The sequence below is a fragment of the Tursiops truncatus genome, chromosome 5 (genome assembly GCF_011762595.2).
Source record: "Tursiops truncatus isolate mTurTru1 chromosome 5, mTurTru1.mat.Y, whole genome shotgun sequence".
In the NCBI taxonomy this organism is placed as follows: domain Eukaryota; kingdom Metazoa; phylum Chordata; class Mammalia; order Artiodactyla; family Delphinidae; genus Tursiops; species Tursiops truncatus.
Window position 1 is genome coordinate 36,192,967 of NC_047038.1, and position 27,110 is coordinate 36,220,076.

A 27,110-nucleotide genomic window follows, 5' to 3' on the forward strand; every position below is an offset into this window, starting at 1 on the left:
TGGATGGACCTAGAGATTATCATACTGAGACAGAGACAAATATGTGGTATCGCTTATATGTGGAATCTAAAAAAATGATACAAATGAGCTTATTTACAAAACAGAAACAGACTCACAGGCATAGAAAACAAACTTATGGTTACCACAGGAGAAGCGGAGGAGGGATAAATTAGGAGTTTGGGATTAACATATACACAGTACTATATATAAAATAGAGAACCAACAAGGACCAACTGTATAGCACAGGGAACTACTCAATATTTTGTAAACCTGTAAGGGAAAAATATCTGAAAGGAATATATATATGAGTGTGTGTGTATAACTGAATCACTTTGCTGCACACCTGAAACTAACACAACATTGTAGGTCAGCTACACTTCAATTTTAAAAAAAAGAAGAGAACCTTGAGGCTCAGAACCGACAGAGACGGTCGGTTCCGGGGCTGGATGCCCAGTTTGATTTCTGCATCCATGTCATACCCAAACACCACTCATCTTCCTTCTCTCTTACCCTGCAGCAGAGACTTGGAAGTTGGAAGAGCGCTGGGTGGCCTTTAAGGCTAATTTCGTATAACCCTACTTCCTCTCACTGGTCCCGTGGTGTTGAATAGAGCAGGTGTGGACGGGGATATCCAGGGTTGCAAAGGGGGAAGCGGGGCAGGGGTAGTGGAGGGAGCAAAGAAGCTGTGGATCGCCGCAGCCCGTTAGACCCCATGCAGACCACTCGCTGTCCTGGGCTCAGCTGCCCCATCTGTCTAACGGGGCTGGAGGATTGGCCTCTCCCGGCTCTGACATTCCGTAATCACTGACTCATTCGTTCTTGTCTTGTAGGAACAAAAGCGGATCTTAGAGATGGGCATCACGGGTCCTGAGGGCCACGCTCTGAGCAGACCTGAAGAGGTAAAGGAGCCTCCACTGGGTGTGACTCTGACATAGCTGAGAGCTCACCCCGATGCTGTTCCACCTGGAACAGCCCGGCTAGAGCCCCCGTCTCCGTCTCATTTCCCCTGCGTGAGCACCCCAGCATGTGTGGTCCTCTCCGGGTCTGCCCTCGGGCTTGGGAGCCCTGGGGCCTGCAGGTCGATCAGAGGAGCGGGGAAAGGTTCTGCCTCTCCCAGGGCCCGGGAACTTCACACCATAGTCCTATAGACACTTCAGAATCCCTACTGAGGACAAGGTGTATTTGATGACAGGAAAGTGGAGCCCCACGTCCCAGGCAGAGGACTTCAAAACAACTGCCCTTGCGCGGACCTCCTATCCGCTGTGCTCTAAGACTCGACAAGGGACGAATCCCCTGGGAGTGATACGGCACATGTGTGGTGGGACACGGCGGGTAGAAGGAAGGCAAGCAGGTTGGGCATGGAACAGGACGGACATCCAGTATTTTCTGGTGTCTCATGAGATCATTAGTAGTCTTCCCGGACCTCCGCTCTAGGCCAGCCTGTGCCGGACATGGGACCCAACACACGAGTACACAGACTCCTTACCCGCAGGTTCCCGATCGGGCCCAGTGCTCCAGACGTGAGCTCCACACCCACGAGCTGGGTTCCCAGTCCCTGGTGAGACCAGGACAAACCTGAGACAGTGTCTACAAACCCTTATAGCACGTGGACGTTGCCACCACCTTCAGGCATGTGAGCAGCCTGGGGACCCTTCTGGGTGTGGCTGGACTCCTGGCACGTGGCTGTGGCTTCCTGCCAGCCACTAGCAGCTCGGCAGACCGGAAATTAAAACAATACCTCACAGGTCCTACTGTCTGCTCTAGCGGGGGCAGAGGCCAAACCCAGCAGCAGGTGGTTTCACTTGGTTATTGAACAAACGAAGGAAGGAATGCATGTTGGACACCTGTATTCCCTGATGTCAGGCATTTCATAGGTAACCGACCACTTTATGGGCCTTTTGATGACTCTACTGCCTAGGCGATCTCCTTCTAACAGAGTGTGCAGAATACTTCCAAGCAAAGGAAAAACATAATTCTGCCTTCCAGCCCTCTAGCCAGATACATTCTTAGTTTTTCCTTCCTTTTGAAAAATCTACAGTATTTTCCTCTCTTGATGCAGTAGATTTCCCTCTGACCACACTTAAGGAGAATCACAGGAGCCTGGTCAGGGAGAGGCCCTAGGAACTCAGGGTGGGTGCTGCCTCCCACCTCTCCCTCCTGTGACCCATGTATTTGCTGTGTCTGCAGCTGGAGGCCGAGGCCGTGTTCCGAGCCATCACCATCGCGGGTCGGATCAACTGCCCTGTGTACATCACCAAGGTGATGAGCAGGAGCGCGGCGGACATCATCACCCTGGCCAGGAAGAAGGGTACGCAGCCCAGCGCGTGGGCCTCCTGCGGGAAGCTGCGGGGTGAGGAAGGGGCGTGTCCAACAGGCTCAAGTTCACTGACGGAGCCACTCCCCAGGGCAGAGACATTCTGCCAGTTGCCTGCAGCCTGGGCTCAGTAGGCCAGGTTGAAAAGGGAGCTTGGGATGGTGGGTAGGCACAAGATTTGCAGGCGTTTTCAGGTTTGATTCCTGGGGTGCCATGGGCCCCGGGTGTGACCTTGGGTAAGAGGTCTGAGCTTCGGTTTCCCCATTTGTAGCTAAGGTAATTATCCCCTCCTTGTGGGTCACATGAGACCGTGTATCTTAAAGATCTGTGAAGAGTTCCAAGTTCTCCCCTGGGTTTCACATCAAAGAAGTGATGGAGCCAGGGCTGCATCAGCTCTTGGTCCCTGCCCGCCCCCTTTCTGGTCCTCTCTCTGGGCCCTTCATCCTGGGTCCCCTATCTAGGGCCTCTTAGCGGATGCCTGCACCCAGGCTCCACCGTGGGGCCCACACAGAGTCTCAGCTGCAGGTTGGGAAGGAGGAAGGTGTTCTTCCAGAGCCAGAGGGTCTGGGGACAGCCCCGTGCTGGACATCAAGGGAGTGTGGCAGGAAGGCAGCCTCCAGCTCTAAGACTTGGACGCACTACTTAACCTCTCTGAGCTACTGTTGTTTCATCTCGAAACGGACCCGATGGGCTCACAGGTGTGAAGTTCCAGCCAAGTCCTTGGCGGGTCCCGAGGGCTCCTGAGGACCCTGGGGCACAGGCGCCACTGGTGCTCTGAGCGGCTCTGACCTGTGTGGTGGCCATTCCCCAGGAGACTCAGAGGAACCGCCCGAGTGTGGTCCCCAGGCCTTCTTGACTGAGGCCCACAGTCCCCAGCACCCACCACATAGAGAATGAAGGTTGCCCAAAGCAGCCTTCCTTCCCTAATTCAGGGTGAGAGGGAGAGAGAGAATGACAGAGCGGGTAGCACACGTCACACGAAGACAGTCACTAGAATCCTTTCGTCCTGTGGACATTCACCAAGGATGTTCACCACCCGGACAAGGTCCACCCGTCTACTTTCTGGGAGTCGTATGAGGTTGACCGGCAGCTCTGGGTCGGAGGGCGCAGCCGGGTGGAAATCCACAACAGCCACACAGCCCTGACTGCATCCACCACCTCTGCATGCAGGATGCCCCTCCTTTCTTACAGGAACCCTTCATGGGAAGTGTAAGTGGCTCTATTCTTAAAAATCTTTAATTATGTATATTATTTCACCTAATATATCCAGAATAGTCATTCCACGTGTAGTCAGTGTAAACGGATTAAGATATTTTGCATTATTTTTCTGTGCCGTCCTTGAAATCCAGTGTGTATTTCACCCTTACAGCACATCTCGACTCAGACCAAATGCCTGAAAGCCACACGCGGCAGGTGGTTTCCGTGTGGGACAGAGCAGCGGTGAACCCCAAACACCTAGTTGTAGTATTTTTGAGGGCAAGCTGACGAGTAGAGGCATTGTACAGAGAGTGATCTAGGTTAGCACAGCTTGCTGAGGACCAGCCCCAGGTTACAGATGAGGAAACTGCCGCTCAGAGAGGTAACAAGAATCTGGAAGCAGCGGTAAGCGTGCCGGCGAGCTAAGCCTGCAGGTCCTGGAGCTGCCGAGAAATAAAGCGACCACCACCCTCTCGTGGCTATTTCAATTTAAGTAAAGTTAAGTACACTTTTTCAGTTGGCTCCTCAGTCGCGTTAGCCCTGTTTCTTACGCTCCAGGGCCACGTGAGGCTGGTGGCTGCTGTCTTGGGCAGAACCGTCCAGAGCAGTCCCAGCACCGCTGTGCTGTTGGGAGTTGCCGTCCCAGAGCCAGGCTGCTGGAACCCAAAGCCTACCTCTCGCTTGTCAGCAGGGTGGCCTCGGACTGATGCCACAGAACCCTGGGCCCACGTCGTCCCCTTGGCACTCTCTCTGCTGCGGGGATTCTCACTTGGGACTTTGCCCCTGGGGTTTTGTTCCGGCAGAAACACATGTGGTCCACTCCCTGGAAGGCAAACTGGACTTTCATGAAAGTGAATGCTCAGAAAGGAGCCCTCCCGTAGGGGGTTGGTGGCCGCACGTCCTGGCCCCTTCGCTCCTGTGGCGTGGGATGGCTCTGAGGCTCCCGGGGTCCCCAGTGCACTGAGCTGCGCATGCCCAAGGCCATGACAACTCATCTTTCCTTGGCTTCTGTCTCTGCCTTGTGTCACATCCTCAGTCCCCACCGAGTTGTTTCCCGGAATCACCTCCGAATAAAACTCTTGAACGCGATTTTTCATTTGAAGATCTGCTTTTGGCGGAATCCAAACTGAGACATCAGGTCTCTGTGCTTTGGTTGAGCATCGTAAAAAGAGATAATAGTCAAAAATAGTCAAATCCAAATGCTAAAAGCATTCACAGTCCAGAAGGTTGCTGAGCAGGACAGCAGGGCACTGAGTGCCTGGTGGCCGAGGAGCTGGGGCTCTGGGGGAGTGTGTGTGTGTGGTGGAGCCTGGGGGAAGGATGGGCGACTTATCCCCAGTCTCATTCTCCAGCCTCGAGATTCTACTTTCCTGCGCCCGCATCTCCCATGAGAGACCATTCGCTCTCAACCACGCGTGTTTGTGTTTGCCTCCCAAGGCCCCGTCGTTTTCGGCGAGCCCATCGCTGCCAGTCTGGGGACGGATGGTACCCATTACTGGAGCAAGAACTGGGCCAAGGCGGCGGCCTTCGTGACCTCCCCTCCCCTGAGCCCGGACCCTACCACGCCCGACTACCTGACCTCCCTGCTGGCCTGGTGAGAGCCCCGGGGGTGACGGGCTCGTGGGCCTGGGCAGCGGGGCAGGACTTTTGGGAGCGGAGGGTTGAAGGATAGGAAATCGCAGCTGGTTCAGACACACTTGGGAGGGGGCCTTGGGTTGGCTGCCCGGGAGACCTCAGGACAAAACCCCGGGCTGTTTACAGCAGGCCTTTGGGCCTTTGAGTCAGTAACCGCTCCATTCATGTCTATAGGTCACCTCCCACTCATTCAGCGGTATTTAAGCACCTTCTGTGTGCCTGGCACTGTGGTGTGTTGGGAAACACCCAGAATTAGGAACGTGAGACCAGGACCCTAATCCTGCCTCAACCCCTAATGGGCTGTGTCACCCTGGCCATGTCACATAACCTGTAATGTCTGTGTCTCAGCTGACGCATCGGCAAAGTGGGGAGAATACAGTACCTACTGCAGAGGCGGGTGTGAGACGGCGTAGGTAAAAGGCCTGGAATTCAGAGCTCACGGCGGCCACTGCGTTACACTCTGCTTCCTGCACACAGTAGGCGCACAGCTACTTTAACCCCTTCTCTGCCATCAGCCAGTGTGAGGGAGGAACACTTAAGGCCATGGGAGAAGGCTAAGCGGTGAGGTGTGCAGGCTGCTCTGGAAGCGGAGATGCAAGCTTGGAAGGCTTTCTGGAGGAAGTGACATCAGGCCCAGAGCCAGGGGATGCATAAGAGTTTTCCTGAGGGGCGAGAATAAGGTGGGACTTCTAATCAGAAAGGACTGTAAGGTGGTGAGGGTGTGTTCTCCTTTTCCCTAAATGCTGCAGCAGCCCATGACACACCTGGCGTCTGCAGCCCGATGGCTGGTGGGCAGCTCCAAGTCCAAAACAAACCCCCCATCTTCCCCCGTGAAGCTGCTGCTCCCACAGTCTTGCCCATCTCGGGAGACGGCAGGACACGGACCAAAGGCCATGGCATCTGGCCGCTTCTCGCCCCCTTGGCTGCAGCCATCCTGGCTCAAGGGCCATCATTTCTCACCTCCTGACAAGGCTCTCTATTTCCATACTGCCCCTTCCACACCCTTATCGCATCACAATCTGTTCTCAAAAGACACTCAGATATTTTAAAACCGAAATCAGACCAAGCCAGCCCTCTGCCAGAAGACCTCCAGGGTCCTTTCCTCTCAAAGAGAAACACAAGTTCCCACAATGTCCCTCAAGGCTGAGCCTGATCTTGCCCTCGCTCCTCACTAACCTCGCCTGGTCCTCTTCCCCCCTTGGCTCCCTCGGTCCATCCCACTGGTGTCGCGCTAACTAGACCCCAGGCAGGATGGTGCCACAGGGCCCTTGCACTCACCCTACCCCTGCCTAGCACTCTTTTCTTCGTCATCTTGCGGTTTGCTCTTTGCCAACTTCAGATCTTTGCTGGAAGATTTCTTCTCAGTGAGATAGTTCTGATCATCTTCTTAAAATCGGCAGTCCCAGCGCTACCCCATCACCCCCCCACTCACCCTAACTCTCATTCTCCTGACTGTATGTTCCTGACTCCCGCCCCCCGCTCACCCTGCACTGGAATGTCAGCTAATGAACACAGGAATTTGTCTCTTTCTGCTTATAGATGCATCCCCATTGCCTAAGACCATGCCAGACACAGGAAGTGTGCAACACACCTTTGTTGAATAAATGAGCGAATGTCACATCCACATATATTTCTGTACGTCTACATGATTGCTAACATGCCCTGGGGCCCCGAAATGGAGGCTGGCCCCTCGCTGAAAATCACAAAATAAAGCTCCACTTATTCCATTAATTCAGATGCCAGTTAGGGGCTCATCATATAGCCCCAGAGTATTTTCTCTCCAAAGCCTGAGTGACAGAAGAGCAAACCCAGTGAGCTTGTGTCACTTTGCTACAACCAATGAATAGCATTTTGTCCTCCCGGCACAGCACAGAAACATTAGCCAGACCTTACATCAACAGCCTCACAGAGGGAGACCAAGGTCAGCACATTATGGTTTCCCACGTGACCTGGCGGAGACACGAGGCCAGGGACATGACCATCCTTCCAGCACGAACATCCGTGACTCTGTGAGACACACAGGCACGTGCTGGAGGCTGGGTTTTATTCACTCACTTATTTATATATTCATTCAGTCACTCATCCATTCATTCATTGGCTCCACTCAGCTTCTTTTCTTCTTTTTTAAACATTGAGATACAATTCACGTAGCATAAAATTCACCGAGCACTCGATTTTAAAGAGAAGAGGTGGAGGATGGAGAGAGGAGCGAGGGAGTTGGCATCTTTGGCGCCTGCCGTGCGCCAGGCAAGTAGCTCATTGTCTCCTCAGGGTGATCCGGGATGGAAGGTTCCATTCTCTTTTCCATTTTACGCATGAAGAAAAGGAGTGACTAGCCGGGCCAGGAGGTGGCAGTTCTGGGATTTAAAAGCAGACCTGCTGGATTTGCAAAGTCAGATTGCATCAGGGGCTGTTCACGGGTCTAGTGAGATGCATGGAAGCAGAGTCACTCTGTTGGCCTCTAGCATCTTCTGTTCTCAGCAAGTCTCTCCTCACAGATGCCTGCAGCATCTTGAGGCCTTGTGGGCTCTCTGGGGGGTGAAAGAACAGACCCACTGCCCCAGGATCAGAGCGTTTTAGGGCAGGAGGAGGCTGACCCGGAGAGCCTTACCTGGACCAGCTGGAGCCCACACTCGAACAGAACCCTCTCCTGATGCACAGGCCTCTTTCCCGTCTTCAACAAGACACCAAAGGCCACAGGGCCTTCCGGTGTCACTCAGTAAGGCCTGTGATGTGCCCCAGATCTCTGTGGGGTTTGAGTTTCACAGCCTCCTTGGGCGTCTGAAGTCAGGGTCCGCTCCTCACCATGAGCTCAGGTCTGAACCCCACCCTGTTCTGTCTTTGCCAGTGGAGACCTGCAGGTCACAGGCAGCGGCCACTGTCCCTACAGCACTGCCCAGAAGGCGGTGGGCAAGGACAACTTCACTCTGATCCCTGAGGGCGTCAACGGGATAGAGGAGCGGATGACCGTGGTCTGGGACAAGGCAGTGGTAAGGCGGCACCGTCTCCCTCCTGGAATATTCTAGAAACACCCCTCCTGCCCATCAAAGCCATGCATTATGCACTTCTGGTTCTTAAAATTCCCTTCTTACTTTGAGGCAGAAGCAGAATGCACTAGGAGGGCACACGGAAAACACGTGACCCTTAAGAACGCAGCGCGAGTCCTGTGGTGTCCTTTGCATTTGCAGATGTGACAGCAGCTGTCCTTTAGTCTTTGAGGATGAAAGTGTTCTGTTTTGTTTTGAACCACATCTTTGTCCACGTAAAGATGACTTTGTAAACTGTGTGTGTTCGGGTTTAGGGTTGAGAGTGGGTATGGAGGCTTCCTGTTGCGTAAGGAATCCCCGGGTCACACCTTGATCACTCACTTGGAAACAGTAGATTTTTATTTTCTGTTAAACTTGGGCCCAATGAAACCGACCAGATGTCAGGGTGGCCGTTGTGGAAATGTCATCACACCTCTGAACGGTTAATTACGTTTCCGCTCTGATGAAGCCAGGCCTCTGGCACTCTTTCAGGGTGGCCTGGTTTCAGCAGGGAGAGGAGAAAACTCCAGAGTCCTTGTAAGGACTCCTGTTGGCTGGTTTCGATCTGTGCCTGTCTGCCCCTTCTGGTCCTGTTATGAGATGCTCTTTTCACCAATGGATCTTGTCTTCAGGCTACTGGCAAGATGGATGAGAACCAGTTTGTTGCTGTTACCAGCACGAATGCAGCCAAGATCTTTAACCTGTACCCCAGAAAAGGGCGGATTGCCGTGGGCTCAGACGCCGACGTGGTCATCTGGGACCCTGACAAGGTGAAGACCATAACGGCCAAGAGTCACAAGTCGGTAAGTCCTGGTTTATCAGTGACACTCCTGGCTTGGGTGAGCAATTCTTGCTCTGCAATCATTTTAGAAGCCTCTGGTTAAAAATGACTTAACGAATTTTCCAACTAGAATGTGATCTGATATCTGGCATGACTCGGTCTTTCAGATTTCTCCTCCAGTTGGAGAGATTGGGAGAAGGGTTTGGAGCAGGCTCAACTAAGCTGTTCTTGCATGTGTCTCTCCCGCGTCTCTCTCTCTCTCGCTTGCTCTCTCTCTCTCTCTCTCTGGGGCTCCTGTGTACAGATGCATGCATTCTTAAACAGCTGACTCTGCTCCTAATTCCATGGAGCAAGCCATCAGGCTCAGAGAGGGGACGCATAAGGTCCAAGATTCTTTCTCCAATTTACCTATCAAGCTGGAGAGGGTCTGATCTGCTATATCAGAAACCCACTTCAGTTTGGGGCCGGGCTCGCAGTCATCAAAGGAAAGGATTGGACTGACTCGTGCACACTCTCCCGGGCTCCAAGCCCCAAGCTTACGGGTGTGGGTTTTCTCTGCCCTTCGTGTCTTACATGCCCTTGATTTCTTCACTCATCCATCAAACCTCTAAGGATGCAGAGAGACACAGGACATCTTTCCCTCCCTGAGTGCTTGCTTCAGACCCACTCTGCATGGTCAGCAGCAGTCTTGGGTCCAGATCAATGTTCACACTCACAAGACACAGAGTCCTCAGCCTGGTCCCTGGTTCACCAAAGTCTGTTACAGGGCGTGGGCTGGGAGGCAGAGCATGTGCACACAGCATCAGTCTGCGATGGGAGTCCTCACCCCCCTCGGCTGCCATTCCCCAGCCCAGTGGTCACTTGCTGGTGAGGGGCGAGACCACGTGCATGGGGACAGAACACCAGGCACAAGGAAGCCTCAAGAGAAAGTGACAAGGACCACTTGTAGCAGCTCATGAGTGTGGCCCCCAGGTCCCCCTCGGCCACAAGACCCATGGCCTGGGGACAGAGAGGTCTGTCCAGCTTATCAACCAGTGGTCATTCTTAACATAACCAGAGCTCCCTGATGACAGGCTGGCTTCCCTCACCCCCCTCCCTGGGGACAGGTCAGGAGGAAATGAGCCTGAGGTAGCCTCCCCTGGAGAAAGGTGTATGCTGTTCTCCACACTCACCGCCCAGCAGACACACGACTCCGTTTTAATTACTATGGACGCGGTGATGTGCACAGACCAGGTGGGCTCTGGGAAGGCAGGAGAGGCACGCTGCCCCCCAGTGGTGTCAGCTCACAAGGCCGTTGTGGTCCAGGGAAGAAGAGGACACTGGGTCAAGGAGCAGGGGTTCCAACTGTTATCAAATTCCAAATATTATCAAATATTATCTTGTAGTTACTCTGTGCTTACATTTTCCATACATCATCTCACTTAATACAATAATCTTCTAAGTTAGGTATGTTATTATTTATGAATAAGTAAGAAAATGGACAGAGAGAGGATACGTGTATGAGTCTCCTGGGGCTGCTGTCACAAAGTACCACAAACTGGTGGCTTGAAACAACAGAAATTGACTTTCTCACAGTTCCGGAGGCCTGAAGTCTGAAATCAAGATGTCAGCAGGGCCGGGCTCCCCTGAAGGCTCTTGGAGAGAATCTGTTCCATGCCTTTCTCCTGGCTTTTGGTGTCGCTGGCCATCCTTGGTCTGTAGATGCGTCACTCCGATCTCTGGCTGTCTCCCTATGTCTTATCATCTTATAAGGACACCAGTCATTGGATTTAGCGCCCACTCTACCCCAGTGTGACCTCATCTTAACTAATTACATCTGCAATGACCCTATTTCCAAATACAGTCACATTCTGAAGTACTGGGGGTGAAGACTTCAACATACCTTTTTGGGGACAATTGAACCTATAATAATAAGTCACAGACCTGAGATTACCCATGTGAGAAGGAATGTTTCCGATTCGTTATACTTGAAAAGCGTGCCCTCTCTGTCCCAAGCCAGATTTGAATTATTTTCATAATAAGAAGAGGACAATTCAGGATGCCATGAGACCAGTTGGCCACAGCATTTTTTCTGTTCCATTTTCTCTGTTTAAAGCAATGCAATTCACATAGTACAAGAAACAAATGTTTTTCAGAACATGGATCGAAAAATGCTGTCTTAGAGGTTGGTTTTATTTTTTCAGTTTTTTTTTTTTTTTTTGTGGTACGCGGGCCTCTCGCTGTTATGGCCTCTCCCGTTGCGGAGCACAGGCTCCGGATGCGCAGGCTCAGCGGCCATGGCTCACGGGCCCAGCCGCTCCGCGGCATGTGGGATCTTCCCGGACCGGGGCACGAACCCGCGTCCCCTGCATCGGCAGGCGGACTCTCAACCACTGCGCCACCAGGGAAGCCCTATTTTTTCAGTTTTAAAAACATTCCTTTTGACAGTGAAAATCATTTCTTATATCTTGATCGGTGATTAAAAATTTAAATCTACTTTTCTGTAAAAAGAACACAATTTTTATTCTTTCATATCTTCGTGGGAAAAGTATTTGCTTCAAAGTATCACCCCATAGGTCACATACATGCTTGTATATCCAGAGACTACCTCGTTTTTTTACAGTCTTTGTTTAGATGTAATTCACGTGACATAAATTTCACCATTTTAAAATGTACAGTGCAGCAGTGTGTTTAGTATACTGAGAAAGTCGTACAATCACCGCTACTAATTCCAGAACGTTTTCACCCCCTCAGAAAGAAACCCAGTACCCATCAGCAGTTATTCCCCATTCCTCCTCCCCAGGCCCCTGTCAACCACAAATCTGCTTTCTTTCTGGATTTGTTTATTCAGGACATTTCCTGTAAATGGCATCACACAGTATGTGGCCTTTTGTTTCTGTTTCTGTTTACCTGGTATCATGTTTTGGAGGCCCACCCACACTGTAGTAGGTATCAATCCATTCCTTTTTGTGGTTGAATAGTCTTCCACTGCTTGGATAAACCACGTTAATCCATTGATGGATATAAACATATACCACGCTTATCCACTCATCAGTGTCAGGCTATCTTTTTTTTTTTTTTTTTTCTGCCGTACGCAGGCCTCTCACTGCTGTGGCCTCTGCGCTCCGGACGCGCAGGCTCAGCGGCCATGGCTCACGGGCCCAGCCGCTCCGCGGCATGTGGGATCTTCCCGGACCGGGGCACGAACCCGTGTCCCCTGCATCGGCAGGCGGACTCTCAACCCCTGTGCCACCAGGGAAGCCCCAGGCTATCTTTTATAGGACATAAAAGACTGAGGAACAGTAGTTGCTTCCTGGGAGAGGTACTGGGGAACTGGGGCTCCAGGATGGGAGACACAACAGTTTTTTAAATCATAGTCTTTTGTATTATTTGAGTTTTTACATTGTTCGTAAGTACCTTTAGAAATAAAACAATTAGCTTTTATTTATTTTTTTTAACATCTTTATTGGAGTATAATTGCTTTACAAGGGTGTGTTAGTTTCTGCTTTATAACAAAGTGAATCAGCTATACATGTACAAATATCCCCGTGGGATAGGGAGGGTGGGAGGGAGACGCAAGAAACAATTCGCTTTTAAAACTCTATGTGGTTGTGGGACTTCCCTGGCAGTCCAGTGGTTAGGACTCTGTGCTCTCACTGCCAAGGGCGCGGGTTCGATCCCTGGTAGGACCCTGGTCGGGGAACTGAGATCCCACAAGCCATGCGGTGTGGACAGAAATAGAAAAATTAAACAAACAACAACAGCCAAAAACTCCATGTAGTTGTGAAATGTAGAATGTGACATGTGTGGGTAGTATAACCTGAGCCTCATAAGAATTCCCCAATTGAGGAATGCCACTGTGGCGTGTAATGTGTCCTTCCTCTAAGAAGACAACTAACAGACCATGCTGGGCTGAATGAGTTGGGCAGTTGTCTAGTTTTGACTGCAAGGTAAGTGATTTGCTTCTTGCACTGCCTTTCAGTATTTACAATGGACACTTGGGCTTCAGCAAAATTGTAAATTACTGCCTAGCGGGGTCACTTCAGGGTGACTCAGGAAGTGCTAGATGAGCAGATGTTAAAACTGAAAACAGATCTTCTGCCTGGGGCCTGGGAGGCAGCGGCCACAAAGAGTCTAAAGCATGGTATTAGCAGCTGTTTGTAAAAAATCAGCATCGAAGCCCTGAGTATGCACCTAAAAACCATCAAAAACAATAAGAGAATCCATCAGCTGATTCCAAATCAATATAAAGAATTGATACCTTTTCTATGAGATAATTAAAGAGCACTTTGAAAAACAGAATGGAAATCAAAACCCTGTTTCTAATAACAATCAAAACTAAAGAGTTCCATAAGCGCAAGTCCTTTTATGCTAAAAACATTCAACAGAGTAAAAATACCAGTTCTTTCTAATTTATAAAGTTGAAGTCATCGCATCAGAAAATGGAATGGAATTGTTTTTTAACTAGAATAACAGAGTTCCTAGATAGACAATTTGAGATTAGCCAAAACATTTCTAAGAAAACGAAAACTAAAGAGAGCGCTAATCATCCCAGTTATTAAAGCATATTATAAAGCTACAATGATTGAGGCAGATTGGTATTAGCAGAAGAGAAAAGAGAGCCAGGCAATAGACCGACCGCATATATGAGAGTTTGGTTTCAACAAAGGAGACTGTTAAAATTACACAGACAGTTATTCAACCAATTGTGTTTGAATACCCGGCTCATTAGGGCTAGGCGGCTGCTGTACTCTTGACCACAAAACTAATTCAAAACTAATTCAAAATGGGTTGAAGATTGAAATAAAATAAAGTTATAAAAGGACTAGAATAAAACACATTTTTTAAAATGATCATTTTGAAGGGGAGAAGACCTTTCTGAGCAAGACACAAAACCTAGAAAATACAAAGGAGAAGATTGGTCTGTTTGACCACTGACTACATACAAATTAAACCAAGAAAAAAAACCCCTCTACATTGCAGCAAATGATAATTAATACTTTATGAGATCAAAAGGCAGAGGACAGACAGGGAAGTTTGGTAATACACAGTATTGGCAATACACAGGACAAACAAAGGGAGAGATTTTTTAACATTGAATATGTCCTTAGAAACCATTAAGGAAAATACCAAGAACCTAATAGAACAGGGTGCAGAAACGCAGTGACAGAAGAAGAAATATACAAAGGGTTTCTATTCATTTAAAAACAGATCCGATCTCAAATACAAATCACTGCAGTGAGATGCTGTTTTTACTTGTGCCAGTGTCTGAGATGCCGGGGTTTAATAGGATGGAGCTGAGGTGGGACTAGCATGCCGACAAACTCATGGAGTTTTGTCGGGAATGGAAATCAGCGCTGCCTTTTTTGGAAGGCAAATCTGTCAAAGTTAAAATTTGTTTACACTTTGGTCCAAAGTCCACATCTACGAAGATACTCACACGTGCCGGTGTGGACACTCAAGTGTGTTTATTTTGCAAAAGCAGGGCAAAGACCCACATGCTTGTCCTTGAGAATTGGATGAGTAAATGATAGTATGTCCCTGGGGTGGAATCCAGTGCAGCAGTTTAAGGAATATCAAAACATTTTTAACCCACGACATGGGAACATTCGCTGATGGGGAGCATTCTGTGAGGTAAGGAGAAAAACAAAGGTGAAACTGTCCAAAGCGCTTGGAACATGAGAAAGTTACTCACGCACAGAAAATATATGGGGCTCCAGAAAGGTCACTGTGGGGCAGGCATCTCGGTCTGAGGTCAAAGAGAGACCTGCTTTTTAAAGTTACGTATCTTGGGCTTCCCTGGTGGCGCAGTGGTTGAGAGTCCGCCTGCGGATGCAGAGGACACGCCTGCGGATGCAGAGGGACACGGGTCCGGGAAGATCCCACATGCCGCGGAGCGGCTGGGCCCGTGAGCCATGGCCGTTGAGCCTGCGCGTCCGGAGCCTGTGATCCGCAACGGGAGAGGCCACAGCAGTGAGAGGCCCGCGTACCGCAAAAAAAAGTTACATATCTTTTGTACCGTTTGAATTCTTACCGTATTTTTACCCTACTTTTTGAATAATCAAAGAGTTTGGCTGGTGGTAGTTATATTCACTTTAGGACTAATGAAAGGAATGCATATTTTCTAGGAAATGTTTTGTCTTTCAAATGAGTAAATAAATAAATATGACCTTACCTGGTGCTGGAGGTCATTTCATAGACATGAAATTACGAAATATTCCCCCGCTGCCCATGTCGCGTCAATTGGTCCGATGCCTTCAGAAAATAATTTGGCAGTCTTTCAAAAGCTCATATCCTTTGACCCAGTAATTTAGTTTTAGGAAAAATGAAAGAAAATGTTTTTAAAAGAAGACCCCAAAATGTTCAGTTATAGTCAGAGGGGCTTCATTGCCTAACTCCAGGAGCCCCATTCACTTTCACGATACCCCAGACGATATTAGTTAGATTATATAAAACCACCAGCCACGTAAACGCCCGACAGTGAGGGGCTGATTATGCAAATGAAAGTGTACACAGGAACATTACACAGTCCTAAAGGTGTTTTCCAGACAGAGCAAGCATTGGAAAGTGGCTGTGATAGGATGTGTAGCAGGATCACCATTAGGATGACAGGGCTGATGCGGAGAAAAGCCCCGGAAGCTGGATAAAAGCCTGTGGTTCTCGCCGTGCAGGCTGTGGAGTACAACATCTTCGAAGGCATGGAGTGCCACGGCTCCCCGCTGGTGGTCATCAGCCAGGGCAAGATCGTCTTTGAGGACGGCAGCATCAACGTCAACAAGGGCGCAGGCCGCTTCATCCCGAGGAAGCCCTTCCCCGAGTACCTCTACCAGCGCGTCAGGATCAGGAACAAGGTATGTGGAGCCAGGGTATGTCGTGTGCAGAGCAAGCAAATGTCACAGCTGCACGAGCCCCCCCTTCCTCACGTGTCAGATGAGCTGGGATGTGACCCGCCTGCGTCTCAGGCTGGAGTGAGGACCAGACGAGACCAACGAGGTGCCAGAGATGTGCCAACTGTAAAGGGCTGTGCGTGTGGGGCGATGGGAGGAGTCCTGGGAGTACACCAGCCAGGACACACATCCTGCATCATCCTGGGGGGGGGGGGTCTTCACCACTCCCTCTTTTAGGTGTCATGACCTTCCTTCCGTAGATCAGAACCCTGGCTCTCAAGGCAGTGCAGGACTGCCCAGCATCACACAGCTGGGAGAGCTCCGAAGCCCTTAGTGCCGTTTGGTAAAAATAAACCTCCCTAGCCCACTTGAGGGGTGGCAGAACTGCCTCTAGACTCCCTTCGATCTGCCCTCTTTTCTCCTTCTCCTTGCTCCCCTTCCATTCTGCATCCTCCTTCCCCCCTTTTTCTTAAGGAGTCTTAGCATGGACTCAGGAGGTCAAAGGGCATGGAGTAGGCACGGGCTCTGTCCCGTCCCCAGTCCAGTTCAGAGGAGGAAGTTTGCTCATGCTTCAGAAAGACTCCCATCTGTGATCAATCATCTTCCCTAATTAGGTCCCTCCCATCACCATGACAACCTGCTTCCCGCACTAAAACGGCTCATGTCTGCCAGAAAGCCCAGCTTTATTTGTGTATGTGCACGGGTGTATGTGTATATGCATGGGGTGCTCCTGTGTGTATGTGCTCCTGTGCTCGCTTATGTGTTTGTATATGTGTGTGTGCATGTGTGCCCACCTGTGTATGGTCCCACTCTTCTTGTGCTTCCAATATAGATGCAAGAGCCCAGAGGCCTCCTGGCATTCCCAGACTCCCAGGCCAACCATCGCAATGCTCTATGTCTGTTTACTGTCCCTCTCCACGCGTTAAAATGTAGCATCCCAGGTCAAGGATACCAAATTGCACAGATGTTATGCGTCAGATGGGGAAATGATGGACATGGAGAATTGGCAAGTTAGATCCGAAAGATGGCCAGGGATAGCGATGTGGCCACAGCAGGCTGAGAGACAAAGGGACTCGTGTAAACTCCTGTTTGGGACACCCACCAAGGGGGCAGAAACACACCTTGGCTGGCTTCATTCCCTCTAAATCAGTTTGAACCTGAGGTCTGTGGTTAACAGTCAGCATCTGTGAGAGGTGGATGCCTGACCTCGATGCCAAGACGTGATCTGCAGTGGCCAGGCGGACAGGTCCCCTGGCACAGGGCCACCCTCCCCGCATGCCTGAGGGCAGAGCACGGAGGCCAGGCCAGGTGGGGGACGGGCCCTGCCCCAGAACCTACGTCTGGCCAAGCTGAGTTCAGAGGTCACTGAAGGGAACTGGGGGGCAGGAACACAGGCCTGGAACCGGCTGGAACCAGGGAAGCCCAGAGGCGCAGGAAGCAGGTATTGAGAGGGATGGGGCAGAGACAATGAGGTCCCAGGGCGTCAGGGGAGCAGGGCTCCTGGGGGAGGAGGATGGGTTATCACCAAGCAGTGCTGGGCCCTTGATATTGGTGCTGAAAAAGGACCCCTTTGTTGTAGAGGAGGGAGCCTAGGGCTGGGGTCGGGCGCTGTCACCTGTGCAGGGGAAGAGGGACGTGAAGCTGGGGTCAGGGCACTGTCACTGACTCACAGTGGCCACACTCTGTCTCCCAGGGCCTGGGACGGACGCCCACACTCCCCTGGCCGGCTCTGAGCTCACCAGCAGGCTCCCAGCCTCCCACCGGAGCCCCTGTAGCTTTTGGCTTCTCTGCCTCATGGCTCTCTCTCCCAGGACAACTCTCCACCCACGGGGATGGAGGCCGTGCGCTGTGTCCCGTCCAGGAGGTTTGCCCCCTGCAGTAGCCCTGAGCCAGGTGCCCTCAGAGGCGGCCTTCTCGTTCTCTCTCCCTGTGGTGGGTGTTCTCCCTCCTCTCTCCCTCCTCCTTTGCGGGATCACCTTCCAAACTCCTTGCCCCCAAATCCACGATGAAGACGACCCCCTGATGCCACCAGTCCCCGAGTCCTTGTCAGGGTGTCAGGGAAGTGTTTTCCTCTTGGAAATAGCTTTGGAGTCCTCCTGCACGAAGCTGTGTATGTGTCTGTGCTTGTGTGTGTGTGTATATGTGTGTGTGCATGTGAGTGTGCACTTGCCTTTTTATGAATGTGTGTTGGATTGTATGTGTGTGTGATGTGTGTGTTATATACGTTAGTGTGTATATCAAACGGTGTGTATGCAGGCATGTACGTGCAGTACATGTATGAATTGTGTGTATGCATGTGATTGTGTACTCTGCATATTGGTGTGTGCAGGCATGTGTGTGCACGCACGTGTGTGAATTATGTGTATGTGGAGTGTGTGTGGGGTGTGCATGCATATGTGTGTGTGCATGTTTGTGCACGTGCATATATGTATGCCTGTGCACGTGTGTGAGCGGGTGCCTTGTGTGGTGTGTGTACGAGCACATGTGTGCATGTTTGTGCATACGTGTGTGTATCCCCGAGGAGACCATGGTCACTCTCCTGCACGCGGGAATGCATACATGCATCTTGTCAATCAGTTGCTCTTCTTGTCTGTTTAGGTTTCCGGGTTGCAGGGCGTTCCCAGGGGCATGTATGACGGTCCTGTGTACGAGGTGCCAGCCACACCCAAATATGCAACCCCTGCTCCTTCTGTCAAATCTTCGCCTTCCAAACACCAGCCTCCACCGATCAGAAACCTCCACCAGTCCAACTTCAGTTTATCAGGTACGAAACTACAGCGGCCAAGGTTCCCCACCCCACAGCGGCTCCCAGAGCCCTGAACTCCTGAGAAATGAATCCACGGCCTCAGGCACTCAATCAGGAGCCGAAGATGGGAGTGTGGGTTCCCCTCCCCTCCCGGGGTTGGGCAGAGAGGGCTGGGGGAGGTCAGAGAGCAGAGAGGGTCCGTGGGAGCAGCACAGAGATACCTGACCCTGATTTATGAAGAGTCTGCCTGAAAATTGGCCTTATGCTCTTCCTTAACACTCTTGGGGACATTTTACACTCTTACCCGTGAAGCTAAGTGTGGAGAGGGGAATCAGAGTAGCTGTCTTTGCTGTATGTACGTTCTGGGTCGGGTCTTCAGCCATCCATGGTAGTACAGCACACATTCTCGTAACTCATGACTGTTTCATCTTCACAACAGCCCTGTGTGTAGAGTGGTGTTATTCTTAAGCCTCCAAGACATTCAGTGTCAAAATGCCAGGACTTGGTGCTCAGCAAATGTGTGCAGACAAAATCAAAAGCCACGTGCTCCTTCAGACTTTCTGAAGGCTCCTGGGCCGTGTGTCTGCAGTGTCATCAGATCGCCACACAAGGGCAGGTGTGCACATGTTGGGACATTGCCTTGGAATTTCGAATATTTGAGGTGTTAGCATGAGTTGTATGCTGTGCTAGGTGCCAGGAATACGGCGATGAATAAGACACAGCTGGGCAGGCTCAGTCTATTCTAGAGGTCAGCAAACTTTTTCTTAAAAGGCCAGGTAGTAAATATTTTAAGCTTTGTGAGCCAAGAGGCAATATCTAAGACCATTTGAAATGGAACCATTTAAAAACGCAAAAAACTATTCTTAGCTCATGGGCTGTAAAAACAGGGCTGAGGGCTTCCCTGGTGGCGCAGTGGTTGAGAGTCCGCCTGCCGATGCAGGGGACATGGGTTCGTGCCCCGGTCCGGGAAGATCCCACATGCCACGGAGCGGCTGGGCCCGTGAGCCATGGCCACTGAGCCTGCACGTCCGGAGCCTGTGCTCTGCAACGGGAGAGGCCACAACAGTGAGAGGCCCACGTACCGCAAAAACAAACAAACAAACAAAAAACAGGGCTGAGTTTTCTCAACGGGCTGACTTGTGGTCCAGCAGGAGTGAAGGACATTTAAACAGAAAAGGCGATGTAGTTGGCAAAAGAGAGAATGAAAGGGGCAGAGAGAAGATGAAATACCAGTTTAAATTGCAGGGGTGACAACCTACCATCCATTCAGGGATTACGCAGTGGGGAGCATGAATCAGAGGGTCCCCCAGTCCAGTCCATCTCACTTTCCCTGAGCCTGTCATGGAAGAGTTTCTCCCACACCGTGTGATCCAGTGTCTAAAGAAAACTAATATTTTTGCACAAGTGGACCCTAAACACAACTGGAATATTTCCTCTGATGCTCAGTCAGCAGAACAGGGATTGGTTGCAATGCTTGGAAAACTGTCTGTGTGTGACAACACAGAACCTCTCAGGGAGTTTGCACACTGGATCTCTGGTCTCATGTTATGCAATTCACGATTGCAATTAAATGCTGAGAGACATTCCCTCCCTTTTAGAACAACAAAAAAACAATGAAATGGAAAGTCTGCAGGAAGTGTCCCCCAACCATCCTTCTTCTCCCTGCTCAGCACCCACTTCTCTCTAAAGCCCCAGCACTGCCTTTGACCAGCCCCTCAGCAGTTTCACAGGTGACTCCATTGGATACCAACCGCACAGACACTTTCAAACATCAGGATGGACTTCACAGATGTCCTTTTAATTAATTAATTTATTTATTTATTTATTTTTGGCTGTGTTGGGTCTTTGTTTCTGTGCGTGGGCTTTCTCTAGTTGCGGTGAGCGGGGGCCACTCTTCATTGCGGTGTGCAGGCCTCTCACTGCTGTGGCCTCTCCCGTTGCAGAGCACAGGCTCCGGACGCGCAGGCTCAGCAGCCATGGCTCACGGGCCTAGTTGCTCTGCAGCATGTGGGATCTTCCCAGAGCAGGGCTCGAACCCGTGTCCCCTGCATTGGCAGGCAGATTCTCAACCACTGCGCCACCAGGGAAGCCCCACAGATGTCCTTTTAAATATCTGAGTGAGGTTACATCATAAAGACATAGCATGGTTTATTGAAGTACTGTCCTTTTGTACAACAGGTATTTTCAAAGTACCTGGCATGTAACCAAGCAAGGTACAGATGCTTATGAGGTAGAAGGATATTAAGCACTTGGCCTGATTTCTGGGTCTAGGAAGACACACTGTCTATCAATGAAACAATGAGAGAAAATCAGTCAGTACTCTAAACCAAATTCGTTGTGGCTTACACAGATCGTATAAAGTCAGAGGTAGAAAGACCTCATCTAGTTATTTTTGTCGTCATTTTCATTGAAGTCTTAATTGGTAAATCTTTGATTCCTTATGAGGGTCAGCGTTTTTCATGTGTTTATTTTAAATTTCCTCTTTGGTGAAATCATTGGGAGTGATGGTGAGAAGGGATAACCCAGTTTCCACCTCCTGGTTCCTGGGAACAAGACATCGAATATCGGGCATTGGTTCAGTACACATATTGTACCCTGGGAGGCAGCGCCTGACCCTAGCGGGCAGCCTAGCAGAGCTCTCAATGTAGACCATCCCGACTTCGTATCAGGCCAGCATCTTCCGATCAATGAGGTTCACGGTGAATCCAGTGAATCCTGTTGTCGTGTGCTCATTGTTACACCTGCTTTGCCCTAAAATTGATCCTGTGGTTTGAGGCAATAGAGTACACAATACCGTGGATCGGAGTCGGCTTTTATTTTACAGAAAAGGAAATGAGGCCGGGAGAGGGGAGTGTCTGATTCCAACTTACCCAAATTCCAGGCACCCTTTGTGCTGGAAGTGAAGTCTCCCGACTGGACCCGTCTCCACAACATCCCTCCTTCCCAGCATTATCCGTCATTCAGTCTTCGTTTAATACATATTCACTGAGCGCCAGGCACTGAGCTTATTGCTCCAATTTTAAGTCTTTCTTTAACTGCAAGAGAATGCGTGAGGTTGGCGTGGATGGCTGGCTTTGCAGATTTAAAACAAAAAGGCCGCCCCCCACCCCCGCCCATGCAGACCTGCCCACTGCAAACAGGGTGGGTAAACCCAGCTCCAAGTGTTCACACACAGCGTGCACGCATGCACACACATGCACAGATACACACGTGCATGCACGCAATATACAAATGCACATACGTGTGCCCCCGTGCATAGCGCATAAAACACCCTGGGAACAATGGGCACTGCCAAGTGTTGTTGTGAGTGTGTGGTAGGAGCTGGGGCTTTGGGGACAAACCAGTGGGGCTACGATCCTGGCTTCCCTGCCCTCTAGTGGTGCCCCCTACAATGCGTGACCCAGGCCTCAAATTCCTCATCTGTAAACTGGGGCTAAAACAATGCTCCCTTCATAGGGTTGCTGTGAGCCCTGAATTCGACAGCATATGTTAAAGCACCAAGTCTGTGTCTGCACGCAGTAGGCACTCAATAAGTGTTTGCCCACTCGTCTCAAGAACATGAAGCCAGACAAGAAGGAGCACAGCGTGGTCAGGGCTGCAGGAGGGTGGCCCCGGGGCCTGGGGGGCATAGAAGGGGGAGCAACGGACCCCGTGGAGGTCAGGGAGCCTTCCCAGAGGTCAGCCTGGACTGAAGGATGGTGAGGAAGGAAGGCGTGTTGAGACGAGGGCTCGGCGTCCCAGAGGCTGGGGGACATGACATGAGAGGGCACCCAGCCCACAGGAGCAGCACATGGAGCTGGTGTCAGCAGATCTCGCTGGAGTGACTGGCTCTGTCTCTTCCAGGTGCCCAGATAGATGACAACAACCCCCGGCGCACCGGCCACCGCATCGTGGCGCCCCCTGGTGGCCGCTCCAACATCACCAGCCTCGGGTGAAGGCAACTCGTGGATGAGCAAGCGTGAAGGATTCTGGGAAGGATGTCCATCCCTTGCCCTGTCAGTGTTTGGAAACCCACAGTATCGTTTGGTACTGATGGGGGGAAAATGGAATGATGTTCTTTCCTTTTTGGTTTAGGAAGAAGTGGTACTAGTGTGGTGTGTTTGCTTGGAAATCCCTTGCCCACAGTCGTGTGTTCATCTGAGTCCACCTCAGAGCATGGTGTCTCCAGGCCCCTCCTTAGTGAACACAGGTTCCAGCCTCGTCTTGTACTGTCCCTCCCACTTCTGACGCCACGGGCTCCACGATTCTCTGAGTGGTTCCCTTGCACCCCTGTAGCTGTTCTAGGATAGTTGATGCATGTTACTAAGTTATGTCTGCGAGTCTGTGAGTGCGTCCGACAGAAGACAGCCGAGGCCCTACATAGACACAAAGCCCAGACCTCAAGCCCTCGGGGGCAGCTCCAAAACTCACAGCAGGAAGATGTGTCCTCATCGTCCCCTCCCCCAGGTCTACACGAGAAGGAAGCCCGCCCCACCGCCAGAGAAGCATCACTCTCGTCCTGTGTCAGGAACCCTGGTCTCCGTGGCACCTGTAACTCGCCATGACGTCTTTCCGGTCTGTGTGTGTCCTTCCATCCCGCTCCAGACTGCAGGCCTAGCCAGGTTCACACTCAGAAAGGGGTCTCCCACCCTCATTCAGGGCTGACCACGGTGTGGCCACAGCTGCTCCCGGCGCCCATGTCCTGGTCCCTCCCAGGTGGATGACGAGGCCGTCAGATTTTTAAAGTTTTGTACATAGTTTTCCTTTGTAATCACCCTCATTTTTACTTAACAACTGACTTATTGTGACTCTTATTTCTGAATTCAAAGCTTGTGAAAAAATAAAGAAAATAAATGGCCCACTCCCTGACTGGGGTGTTTGCATTTAAGTGATGGATGGCTGCTCAGATGCTCATGCTTTGTGCTCCCCTTTGTAGTAACGGGACAGCGGTGCTTGCTTCCGCAGGACCCGCTCTTGTTAGGTAGCCGGGGGAGCGGAGGAGGGAGAAGAGGGAGCCAGTCATGATTTGGGGAGTGTTAGGTCATGAGAACAAGGATGAGAAGAGGAGGACGATGGCTGGCCAAGGGCTTCTGTGAAATAGGTTGAAATCACATCATGTCCCTTCCCTCCTGCCCAGCCTTTCCTTGGTGTGCTGTCTCTTCCTGTGTGTTATGTGGGTCAGACTGCCTCAGATTGGAAGTGCCCAGCTCCTGAGCTTCACATTTCTGACCTCCAGTCCCACGGGATGTATACATTCTAAGGAGGAGTAAAACCTCAAAGTTGTTTGTCTTGATTACCAGTTAGTAGTGATGGTGATGCTGCTGATGCTGATGCTGATGCTGATGCTGATGCTGATGGTGATGCTGATGGTGATGATGCTGATGCTGTTGGTGATGGTGGTGATGATGCTGATGGTGATGTCACGTGATGCTGCTGCTGGTGATGATGGTGATGCTGATGCTGATGGTGGTGATGATGCTGATGGTGATGTCACATGATGATGCTGCTGGTGATGATGGTGATGCTGATGCTGATGGTGGTGATGATGCTGATGGTGATGTCACGTGATGATGCTGCTGGTGATGATGGTGATGCTGATGCTGATGGTGGTGATGATGCTGATGGTGATGTCACGTGATGATGGTGATGGTGATGATGGTGATGGTGATGATGGTGATGGTGGTGGTGGTCGTGGTGATAATGATGGCGGCATTATCTGTACAGCACATGCTATATGTCAGGTGCTCTGTAAGGTGGGCACTATTATTAACAGCATTTACAGATGAGTCCTAGAGAGGTCAATAATTCATCTAAGATCACACAGGAAGTGGCACAGCCAATATTTAAATCCGGGACCCACATGTCCAAAGCTCCTTGCTTCTAACTGCTAAGCTTCGTCATTTGAGGCGGGATGGCTTTGGATGGGTATACGTCTACTTTATGCTTCTAGTGTCTTCTCCCCCCACCCTCACTGGGTTAGGATACTTTAAGGCCCAGAGAGGTGGTGGCTTAGGGTCAGTTACGGATTTTCTTGAAACAAAGCTAAATACTAAGAAAGATCAAGAATGGAGGGTAATGACTTGATATTTGGCCTTGGCCCATTGGGACTACTGGAGGACATCGCAGAAACTTCCAGAAGAGTAAAGTTGGCAACAATAAGTTACCCACCCTGCTCTCTGGAAGGCACTTCCTCTCTCCCGCATCACTCCCCCAGCCTATCAGGGAGCAGAAGCTGAAGTGGAAGCAGCCTTAACATCCTCCCTCTAGGACCGACTCTGATGGGGCCTTTGCCCGGCTGCCAAGTCACCGGACCACTGCCCAGTCAGCATCACCTGCTGAGGTTGCCAGCACCCCTGTCCTACATTAGCTTCCCAAGAGGCACAGGCACGGGGTCCTGGCAGCTGCAAGACAGACAAGCCTTAATTCTAGGAGGCTGAGCTGCAGCATTCCTTTTTTTTTTTTTTTTTTTTTTTGCGGTACGCGGGCCTCTCACTGTTGTGGCCTCTCCCATTGCAGAGCACAGGCTCCGGACGCGCAGGCTCAGCGGCCATGGCTCACGGGCCTAGCCGCTCCGCGGCATGTGGGATCTTCCCGGACCGGGGCACGAACCCGTGTCCCCTGGCATCGGCAGGCGGACTCTCAACCACTGCGCCACCAGGGAAGCCCTGCAGCATTCCTTTTAAGTAACGTTCTTTTCATTCATCTCTTGAAATGGTAGGAGGAGGTGGGGAACTTTAGGGGAAGGCTATCTATTCTCCTGTTCATTCATCTGCACCCTTACTTCCCCTTTGCAGAGAGCATAGCACGGTCACAGTTTCCAGGAATTAGCATGTGGAAGTCTTGGGGAGGGGGCACTGTTCTGCTACCACAATAGTCTTCTGAGTTTCCTTCTAGAAGTTTCATCTTTCACATTTAGATCTATGACCCATCTCTCATTCATCTTTGTACACAGTGTAAAACAGGGCTCAAGGCTTGCTTTTTTTCCATATAGAATCCAATCGACCCAGTGCCATTTATTGAAAAGACCATCCTTTCCCTCATTCAGCTGCAGCAGAGCCTTGGTTGTAGACCAGGGTGACCATAGTGCATGGGCTTCTAACCCAGTGGTCCTGAGGTACACTGCTAAATAAACACTGGACACTGAGCTTGGCTGGGCTGGGGTGGGAGCCCCAGTTTGTAGTGTCTGCTAACTTCTATGGTGCCAATACTCTCACTGTAGCCAATTTCAAGCTACCAACGTGAAGCCAGTGAGCTTTCCATCCATGCAATGTAAGTCGGGTCTGGTGTCCCAGTAAATGCCAGTACATTTGGTGTCATTGGCTTCAAGTTTTCCTTCAGTGACGTCAATTCATGGAGCAAGAGAGCAAGAGAATTCCTGAACAAAAAGGGCTTCTACCAAAATGAAGTTTCCCTCCTCCCTCCTTCCCTACATTTTTCCTTCCACCAGTGTACGAGGAGTGCCTGTTTAGTACTAGGCATCGTCCTAGTAGGGGAAAGCAATGGGTATATATTCCAGGGGGAAGGTCAGATATTAACCAAATTATTACCCAAAGCATCTAATTACACACCATGCTAAATGCTATAAAGGAAGCATTTTGCAGGGAGTAGAGAATGCTCATCTCCCACTCTTCATGTCCCCCAGAGAGAGGCGTCCGCTCTCCAGGGGAGAAATGTGGAGGCTCTCCTGGCCTCTGTCTCACTCATTCTTCCCCAGCAGAGGGAAACCACCTGATTTTTCAGAACTGAGAGTGCTAAGTAGCTCCCTTCCTCCCTCCACGGAGATGACCGGCCTCAGGACACACTTCCTTGGATGCAAATTTACCATGAAGTTAGTGATGCTCGTCAGCTGACACCGGGAGGCCATGGGCGTATCTGGGATCTGGGTTAGGGCAGACTGAGTTGGGTTCAGTGGGCATGGGCACGTGTCAAGTGGACGTAATTCCAGTCAGCCCGGGCACAAATGGCCACCCCCTGTGCCAACTCCCCTGCATCGTGACACAGAGCGCAGGCCAGGGGACACGACGCAAATTCATCCCGTGGCACCTGGCACCAGAAGTGCGCCCAGACCGGAAGTGTGCCCAGCAACAAGGAGAGGGAGCACTGAGGCAAGTGTGCAGAGCCAGAAACCGGTCCATGGAAATCTAGCCATCCGATGCACACAACAGTGAGTGGAGAAATGTTAGAACAAAGTATTACAGAAGTGGGTTAGGCAATTCATTGACTTAAAAAATTATATTTTTGTATTTGTGATTTTGTGGAATTCATCAGGTTCTAAAAATATTTGTTCTGCTCTCCTCTCTCATTCTAAACATATATTCTCTTTTATACCTTTTGTAACTTTATTGGCTTTTTATGAAACTCTCCTTGCCCAAATGTACAAGTTCCAGACACCCTCCCATCCTCCCACCCCACCCTAACCCCCCCACCAAATCTGGGCCCCCTCGCCACTCCTCTCGATGTGTTTTGGGGGTGTCCCCATGGTAGAAGCCTGTGACTGGGGCGACGTCTATGTCTGTGTTGGGGGTGGGCAAGTTTAGTTCAGGGGTAAGTATGAGCAGGCTCTTTG

General features: G+C 50.8%; 1 protein-coding gene across 2 annotated transcripts in view; it reads left to right on the forward strand.

Moving 5' to 3' along the window:
- The window catches only part of CRMP1 (collapsin response mediator protein 1), a 68,373-nt gene extending 44,974 nt beyond the window's left edge, over window positions 1–23,399 (forward strand). For both annotated transcript variants that reach the window (XM_019928054.3, XM_019928055.3), the window contains exons 7-14: window positions 831–899; window positions 2,188–2,308; window positions 4,949–5,105; window positions 7,995–8,136; window positions 8,805–8,975; window positions 15,604–15,783; window positions 18,418–18,583; window positions 22,409–23,399. In XM_019928054.3, coding sequence (XP_019783613.1) covers window positions 831–899; window positions 2,188–2,308; window positions 4,949–5,105; window positions 7,995–8,136; window positions 8,805–8,975; window positions 15,604–15,783; window positions 18,418–18,583; window positions 22,409–22,500 — 1,098 coding nt within the window. In that variant the 3' untranslated portion in view covers window positions 22,501–23,399. The remainder of the gene's footprint in view (window positions 1–830; window positions 900–2,187; window positions 2,309–4,948; window positions 5,106–7,994; window positions 8,137–8,804; window positions 8,976–15,603; window positions 15,784–18,417; window positions 18,584–22,408) is intronic.
- The last annotated feature ends 3,711 nt before the right edge of the window (window positions 23,400–27,110 follow it).